The sequence below is a fragment of the Limulus polyphemus genome, unplaced genomic scaffold, assembly GCF_000517525.1.
Source record: "Limulus polyphemus unplaced genomic scaffold, Limulus_polyphemus-2.1.2 Scaffold203, whole genome shotgun sequence".
Classification (NCBI taxonomy): Eukaryota; Metazoa; Arthropoda; class Merostomata; order Xiphosura; family Limulidae; genus Limulus; species Limulus polyphemus.
The window spans coordinates 376,693-386,223 of NW_013665813.1; the positions used below are offsets into that span (position 1 = coordinate 376,693).

The 9,531-nt window shown below is 32.7% G+C and overlaps 1 protein-coding gene across 1 annotated transcript in view; it reads right to left on the reverse strand.

The window, feature by feature from the left end:
- Window positions 1-9,531, reverse strand: part of LOC111085016 — an 89,546-nt gene that overhangs the window by 72,118 nt on the left and 7,897 nt on the right. Inside the window, exons 3-4 of the mRNA XM_022381953.1 lie at window positions 1,782-2,057; window positions 625-1,037 (exon numbers count right to left, since the gene is read on the reverse strand). Of these exons, the coding sequence (XP_022237661.1) occupies window positions 625-1,037; window positions 1,782-2,057 (689 nt within the window). The remainder of the gene's footprint in view (window positions 1-624; window positions 1,038-1,781; window positions 2,058-9,531) is intronic.

The following is a 9,531-nucleotide window of genomic DNA, read 5'->3' on the forward strand; positions in this document are numbered from 1 at the left end:
TATATATATATATATATATATATATACAGCGATGAGGGATACATAACTTTGTTCTATAATAATATTTTATTTACAAAGTTTACTTATTTCTGCGTTTTATTTCCAAAGTTTTTTCAGTATTCACCGCCATACTGATAAAAGTCCAGCCCTGTAAATATCTTTATTTTAGACGTTCGCGCAAATCTACATAAAAGTCTGTCTGTGCTCGGCCATCCAAAACTTCGACTAATAAACAGACTTTGGTAAAGCAACGAGACGCGAACCATGGACATTAGATTTCACACATTAAATTTGTAATAACATTTGGTATCTTGCAACACAACATTTACTATAATATACGTCATAAATTAATCTTTAGTCAATTCTTGAGTCCCCCACTAGCGGATATCTTTAGTTTATTTCCACCACCACTGTAAAATATATTTGAACTAAAGCTGTACATGACAGGAGAAACTGATTAATCTCCATTAAATCTGTCAGCTGTGAATCATGTTACTAGCCGAAACACATCATTAGTCTATTGAAAAATGTTTCACAATATATTTTCGTGAGATACATAGGAGCCAATTACAATGCATCTTTCTGAACAAGATAAATAACCGAATTAAAAGATAGATAAAATACCTGATTTATATCCGTGCTTTCCATGATAGCTTTAGCAATAGTTTTTACAAAGGTTTCGCATATATTCTGGACTTTTTTACGACACGAATCAAGAAGAGTTGAAAGAAATAGTTTTTTGACGACGTCTAGAGCTTCCTCACGTATAACGTCTTTTAACTTAAATCCAACATCAGAAGAAATAAATTCGAGAAGACCTTGTAACGATTCTATTATGGTATCTTGTACTGATACATCAGATATTCTTACAGTTTCACGGTTGGCTACTTTCATATTGGACTTTAGAGAAAGCAGTCTAGTGAAAAAATTGGTGTGATGTTTTACTGTAAGTTCTGGTGTGCTGTCTCGTTCCTGCCTTTCAAAACGTGTTGATTTTTGGGATTTGTTTCCACTTCTACGTTTCACCAAATGATCATCTGTAAAATATATACAGTTAGTGACATTTATATCGGAATCATTTAGATAGTTATTTACAAGTTTATTAGAGGAATCCAATATTAATATAGCATGTTATGTCAATGTGATATTATTAGCTATTTTACAATCTGATTTTTCTCTTCATATTACAGAGATGTACACTAGTCTTTTAGAACATCAAATAATTTTTAATGTTCTGTATCCAAAGTCTGTAGTAATATTTTTTCTGTCTGTATTACAGACAAAAATAGCAAGTACTTAAATAGAATTTAATGTTAATAGTATATAATATTTTCTTTAAATTTTATGGTATTTCAATATTTAAAAAACATAAACAACAAAAATTCATTACTTTTTACGATATTTTTAATGTTCCTCGACTTATATAAAATAAATATTACTAAAGTGTGTTTATTTGAGGATTTTTCTTTTCCTCGACAAAACGTATAATTCAGTGACGAACAGAAAAAAAATCCGTCAACGAAGCAGAGACTTCATCTATTCTTCGATTTTCTACTCTCTATGCAGTAGACTTGGTTTGCTGAATTCCAACACCTAAGGAATTTTAGGGTATTGAAGGAATATACATCAACATCTACAAAGAGTGTTTGTTCATGTACGTAACTCCCAGTCTGTAATAATACAGAATTTATGAACGAGTTTAATTTATTGGAGTGAAGAAAGCGTACAGAAGTGATACAGCTCATGTTGCTTAACGAATGTTTTAAATTCGTGTTCCTTACCTGTTGATTGTGTGTCCGGTTCCGACTGGATACCCGATGTTTCAGTTGAACTTTCTTCCTGACCTCCAAGTTCCATTATTAATAATTTCTGTTTCAAGGACAAAATATTTTTCTCTAAAACTTCGCATCTCTGGTTCATTTCCTGTTGTTGTCTGTGTATCTTACATGCTAAATATACAACGTATTCCTCAACCGTTACTTCAGGAGGTTTACTCTGAATAATACTCAAAGCTATTGCAATCTTGGCGCGCCAGATCCATCGGTCTTGAGGTTGAACTGGAGCAATAAGGGAAAAACAATTATAAAAGTATGATTTCCCAAACCTTTAGGCTTTAAATGTATATATATATAAACACACACATAAAGGTTTGGTGTTTCCTGTTTTCTATATACGTTGTTTTTGCCATTTAGTTCTTCATGTTATTTTACAACAAATATGGTACATTTTATGTAAAAATTCAATCTTTCCACAAGGTAATATATACGACATGTTATATTGAAATATTAAATATGTAAATAAAAATATATAATCCTGATTTTATTTCCTTAGAAGGATAAACAGGGTTTATAAAACGCGCATGAACGTTAGACTTATTTTTATTTTTAACATTTTTATTAATTTAAGCCACAAAATTGTCACTTATGATATTTAATCAAACATTTATCACCTTCCTATAAAAACCTCTTTCGTGCTAAATATTTCTCACACTTAAATTTACAAAAATCTTTCAGAAAGAAGTCACAGAAGTATTGTTTTCCGGGTGTGTTCATTTACTGAAGATTTCATAGTGTTCTTACATCCTAAATAAAAATGACAAAAAAAAAAAAACTAACAAAATTCTTGAGAATACACAAAACTTAAAATAAATATGAACTTTTACTTGTTATGCGTGTGTTAATTAAATATAAGCTTTCACAATAGAAAATTTCAAGAAAGCTGATACTCATTCCTTTCGTCCTGACTTTTAAGGCTAAGATATATTGAGCGAAACTAATTCTTAACATACTTTTAAATATTTACGAGTTTAATTTGTCGGAGGAAAGAAAGTGTAAAGAGATGATATAGCTTGTACGTTTTACTGAATGTGTAAATACGTGTACTTTACTTATTGATATAGTGTTTGTAAATCATACAAATAAAAATTCAATGAAGGAAAACCAAAAATTCATCATAGCAAGACAGTATCTGGGGGGGTAAGAGCTTCATACCTAGGAGGATACATCGTCTATTACATTTAGTTTCTATTCACAAGTTTCCTAATTAAAATAAAATAAAGAACGCAGATATGAATACTCAAACACACAATGTTCTACTTCTAATACTACAAATAGCCGCCTACAGCCAGATGTGGAAAGACAAATGCTCTTAATGAAACAGCAAAGTAAAGAAAGCGAATTAAAAATAAAAACCGATTACTTCAAATGGGTCGCTGGAGTTCATATGTAAATCTTATTTCCAGAAGTTGACGTTACTGTCCTTATAATTGTTATATACTTTTGAGAAAAACATACAACTGACCTTATAATTGTTACATACCTTTAAGAAAAACATAAAGAAAACTAAGATGTTTTGGATTAATAATCTCTACTATTATAAGAATAAGAAGCTATATAATGTACCCTTCACTTTCCACAAAAGTAATAACAATACGCCTTCTCTCTCATCAACACGGTGAGAAAACGTGTGCTCAGTTGTGATAAATAAAACGCATGTGCTAGTTTACCAAAGTGAACCTTGACATATGATGAGCTCCAAACAGGTATCAAGTTATTGAAGTAACCTCTATTAGAAACATTTTTCACTGTAACAATTTCTGTCAATTTTACATAAATGTTTCTACTATTATAGTTTAAACATGAGTAACATTTTATATTATCAAATACTAAAAATCTGTACAAATCAGGTTGTTGAAATTCAATAAGTCCTATCACTAAAAAGGTCTACACTAGGGATAAAATATCCTGGTTTATTATATCTTCTTCAATATCTAAGAAACTGAGAAATACAATTTTTTATTCTTGTTAAGCGTAAAGCTATAACATGGGCTATTTGTTCTCTGCCCACCGAGAGTATCAAAATTTAATTTCTATCATTATAAGCCCCCAGACTTACCGCTTAAAAATTCTATACTATAATGTGTAAGAAGTGTATATACTGTGTATCCTATTGTTTGTTTATTTGAAGTTAAGCACAAAGCTACACAATGGGCTATCTTTGCTCTGCCCACCACGGGTATCGAAACCCGGTTTCTAGCGTTGTAAGTCCGCAGACATACCGCTGTGCCACTGTTGGGCACAGTGTATCCTACAGACAGAAGTTGAATTTCGTTAGCTCTACAAGTTACTAAAACTTTTCAAAATGGAACAAAAGAGAAACGTAAACGCAATAACTTGTTATTAAATGCTTTTCATCTAATGTACAGCACTAAACATTCTGAACTGTTATGATGTTTATCGTTTTTAAATGGAATACATTTTAATGAAACTTTTTCTTTGAGATATATTTTCAATCCCATTTTTTCTTAAGTAAAGTATAACTAGTACAATAACATGAGTTGTATAATCAGAAAATGTATATATTTCAGGCTATGTCAATGTTAATATCAATGTTATCTCCACCCTAAAATGTGTCATACTAAATATTTAATGATGCCAGAATAGCCTTTAGTTTGTTTGTTTTTAATTAAGCACAAAGCTACACAATGGGCTATCTGTGCTCTGCCTACCACGGGTATCGAAACCCGGATTCTATAGTCTTTAGTACCCACGACATATGACAGAAAACGCTCTTATGACTACACTATACATAGTAAATATTAATACTTTTATATTCTCATTCAAACATATATTCAATACATTTTTGAAAGGGGATTTTCTAGTATTCCCTGTATACAGTGAGTCTGATTTGAGACTTCAAGTTGTCCCATTGACCTTGCAGGAAACGTTCACGGTTGACTTACTTGCAATTTTTTGTAGTAAAGTAGTTAGAAGTTACAACGCGATTAGAGCCATCTGTTGACCGTACACAAAACAAAGGTTTTATTTGTTTGCTATCAATTTTATACAAATACTATAAATCATTACAATGATGCATTATCGCCTCCATTATCTATAATAAGTTAATTAATCATATCATGTAATGTTTAAATTTACTTTCTTGAGTGTACTGTTGTCCCGAAACTCTTAAAAATACAGAGGCCTGTGAATTTAAACTTTGAAAAAGCTGTTTTGGTTTTATTAACGAATTTTCCATAATTCAGCAAATTTCGAAAATAATATTCAGTTTTTTCTATCACGTAAGGATATTTTTATAAATCGGGAAGAAAAAAAAACTTTTACTTAGATCAAATTATTATTTCGCTTACCACATTGAACATTTTTTATTATTATGTTTGTTAACAAAAATACAAACAGACTGAAGAAAATGGGAGAACATTGATGTCAAACGAATATGCATCCTCATTCATCCTGATTTTTTTGTGAAATCTACGTCTTTTAGTCTCAAAACTACGTGTTGTGGTCTTTATTTTATGTATTGCATCTGGAGCATCTCGTTTCAATGACCAGCAGTAATCAGCCATCATGCTGATGTTCCACTTTCCCTGATACCTCCTCTCTATTTCCCTGATATCTAGATGAAAGCTTTCCCCTTGTTTTTTGCTGACAGCACCAAATTTTCAGGGAAATAATCAATATGCGAGTGTAAGAAATGAACTTTCAAGCTCATATTACAACCCAACTCTTTGAATTTATTGAGCATGTTATTGACAATATATTTGTAATTAGGGTCCTTGTTGTTTCCAAAAAATTTGTCAATAACATCTTTAAAGGCAATCCACACTTCTTTTTCCACTTTCCTCATTGTCCTTTCGAACTTTTCATCCAAAGTCAATTTCCTAATCTGAGGCTCAACAAAATTCCCTTCTGAAAGAGCTGGTAACTGCCCATATAGATACTTGAAACAGTCGCCATTTTTGTCTAAGACCTTTACAAACTGTTTCATCAAGCCCAGTTTTATGTGAAATTTAGGTAATAGGACTTTCTTTGTGTCAACCAAACTTTCACATCCAATGCTTTTTTCATCCTCTTATCAGGCTGACTCTGCATGGTCATTGCTTCTTTATCCAGTGCTGATTTTATGCTCTGGTGTCACACAAAAAATATGGAAGCTTTATATAACCACATTGTTGACCCAACGACCTACAAAGGACTTTTAAGTCTTCACAAGTAGCCACCATGTTCTTTGTATTTGACCTTATAAGAAGAAGTTTGAGATTTTTATATGTTTCCTTCAAGAGAATCAAATGAACAATAGGAACAGATACATATATGTTACCATTGTGAGGGAGAACACCTTTTAGATTTCTTTTGGAGGAATCAATGAACAATCGCCAACTCCTAGCATTGGTATTAACAGAAATACTGTTGCAATAAACCAGTCAACCTTCTTGCGAGAAATGTGGTATAAAATCTTTCTCATGATTTCTGTACCAGTAAAATGATGTTCTTGGAGAAAGTAAGTTCTTAGCCTGAAGTCTGGACCCCAAAACCTCTGAAGAATCCTTTATTGTCGTTCACCAGACATTTCAGGTTGAAAATAATCCCTATCATCATTTCTGTTGACATTAGATTCAGAATCAGATGAAACTGTATCAAGACTCTCCAGTTGAGTAGGTACAAATGCAACAGGTCTTATAACAGATTGAAGGTTCAGATAACAAATTTCCTTTTTATTTCAAGTGTTGTAGCCTTGCACGTTACATGAACAAAAATAGAGTCATCTTCATGGTTTTGAGGCTCATGCCAGACCACTGAAATTCCAAAAGGCAAAGACATTCTCTTACTTTTAGTCCATTGTCTCAACTCTGACACAAATGGTGCCAACTTTGTGTGGAGCCTATGATTTTGTCTTTGTCCCCAAGTTTATTCCAAAATATGCATAATATATTTTTTGACGAATTCTGTAATGTTTTGCCTTTGTTTTTTTACAACAAATTTACCACAAATATGTTTGGGTCACTTTGGCAAATAAATAATATTGAAAAGAAAAATATAATGGCAAAGTGCACGCATAAACAAATACTATCAACAAATGGCATGTAATGAAGCCTTTTAACTGTTTATATACTAGAAGTGTGTTTCTCGTGGGTTCTGGGATTGGTCTAGAAAAATGTATAACCAGTGGTTGTCAACATTTTAAGCACAACAAAAGTGACTTTATTTCAATTAAAATGATTTACTTATGTAAAAGTACATATGACATTTTGGGAAAAATCTGTATGTGATGGAAAAAAAATGGATATCATTTTCAGATTCAACATACAAGAATTACTGTACATGTAAAAATTTCAATATAATAAAATCATCGCAGGGCTACATTATCAGTAAACATTACAAGGCTTTTGTATGCAAAATATCAGATTTTTTAAGTAATGTTTTTCTCATGCATTTTTTCTTATCGAATGTTGACTATCCAACGTGCGATATCTTTATAACCTTCAGATAATTATCAGATGTTTTTTTTAGAAATACTTTATATTTTATCTGTTATTTTCACTGTTGTATCTCTGTATGGGTTTGGTCAATTTGACCAATCTTATAACCACTGTAAAAAATTAGGAAGTAGATAAAGTTATGCTTTTTTCCTTCTAGAATGACAACAGATAACACAAAAACACAAGTGTTTATTCTAAATAGCTTAAGTCTCATAACATTATATGTCGATATGTATTTTTATTTTTTTACTTTCAGCTGTGCCTGACTAACATTACAGAAGTTGCAATGATGTGGTTCACATACACTTGTGTTACCGTATCCAGTATTATAAAGCTGGCCTTTACAAAGCGACCTGTCTTGACTTTGTTCTAGTGGACCAGTATTTTGTAAAATACAGTCACATTTTGGTTATAGTACATTATATATATGTACATATATTATTACTATTTACAAATAAGTTCTTAAATTTCACTTATTTTCTTAAAACATAGAACAGAATATAAAGAAGTATAGAAAACAATTACCTCTTCTGGTTATGAATTTTGTACTCATTTGCTTCTTGCTGTAAGTTGGTAAGCCTTATTAAATTTTGGGCATGGTGGATGTAAAACATTTTGAGCTTTTGATTGGTTATACTCACGTCATCTCTTTAGTGATGTAGATGTATGTAATCAAGTATTTTCAAAAATGGAAGAGGTGGGCAGGGCTGCCTTGCTTCATTCAATAAATAGATTAATATTTCAGAATATAGAAAAGGTAGGAGGCTATTACCTTATATTCTAGCCTGTTACCTCACAGGATGCTTCCCTAAATCCACATTGAATCAGGGGTATTAGAGAGTGTTAAGCACATTTGCTGTGTTTCTTATGTATCCACTGTGAAATGGGTTTTTTACAAGGTCTTTACAGTGGTATATATATATATATATGTCCATTCCAGACCTTATCTTCCATGGACTTTCATGGAAAAAAGCCAGCACAGGAGTAGTGCCTGCCCACTTCTCTGGCTCCCATATGCTGGCTTTTCAAAATAGATGTTACGACAGTGGGGGTCACGTGACGCTAGTAACACGTCATATTCTCGAAGGTTCGTGAATGCTCAGGCGTTTACTAGATTTCGGTATTCTTGTACATATAAGATGGTCAAGACGTGACGGCAACAATGTGTAATTGAACTGCGGACAGAGAGAGACGTATTGTTGAGCGAGCATGTGAGACGTTCATTGTGAATTATAGTGTTTGTTATAGCACAACTGTGAAAATTAAGTGTATTGCATAGTTGTATTCAGAAAGAATAAACCAGTTTTATTTAAGAAAGGACTTGTGTCGCTAAAGTTTCATCGGAAAAAAATTATACGGGAAAATTAACTAACAACCAGAGACGTAACAAATTGGTGTCAAAGAGTGGGACAAAAAAAAATGGAAACGAGAAGTGGAAAATCAAACTACAGCTTAGCAGATTTGATGGCAGCAATACAAGAGCAGCAAAAGAAACAAGAAGAGAGACAATAGCAGTTGCAAGAAAACCTGCAACAGTGGCAGCTGGAACAGCAAAATAAACAAGAGAGATTACAGCAGTTGTTGGAGGAAAAAGAAAAGAAACAAAAAAGAGATTACAGCAGTTGTTGGAGGAAAAAGAAAGAAACAAGAAAAGAGATTACAGCAGTGGCAACAAAACCTGCAACAGTGGCAGCTCGAACAGTAAAATAACCAAGAGGGACTACAGCAGTGGTTGGAGGAGAAAGAAAATGAACAAAAAGAGAGACTACAGCAGTGGATGGAAGAGAAAAAAAATAAACAGAAAGAAAGTCTCCAACAGTTACAGGAAAGTCAACAACAGTGGCAAGAAGTACAAATGGAAAACATTAGTAAATTTCAAAGCGAATTAAATACATTAAAAGATTATTTATTGTTTTTTACACAAAGAGGATACATTAACCATCGACTTAATCAGCCCCAGACAATGGCAAGCCCTTCCAGACCCTGCAGCTAAACCCTAAAGCAGACATCTTCAGTCCTGTTAGAAGTCACATCCCAGATATGAATGTCAGCAATAGGGGTGAACTAATACAAAAGAAGCCACAGGAATTGATGGGAAGGCACCGTGGGAAGCATATAGAGCACAATTTGAGCTACTGGCAGAGATGAATGGATGGACAGAGGAACAGAAAGCTGTGTATCTGGCAACGAGCTTGAAGGGACAACCACTGGAAATACTTGGACAGTTGACAGCAGCTGCCAGACACAACTATAGA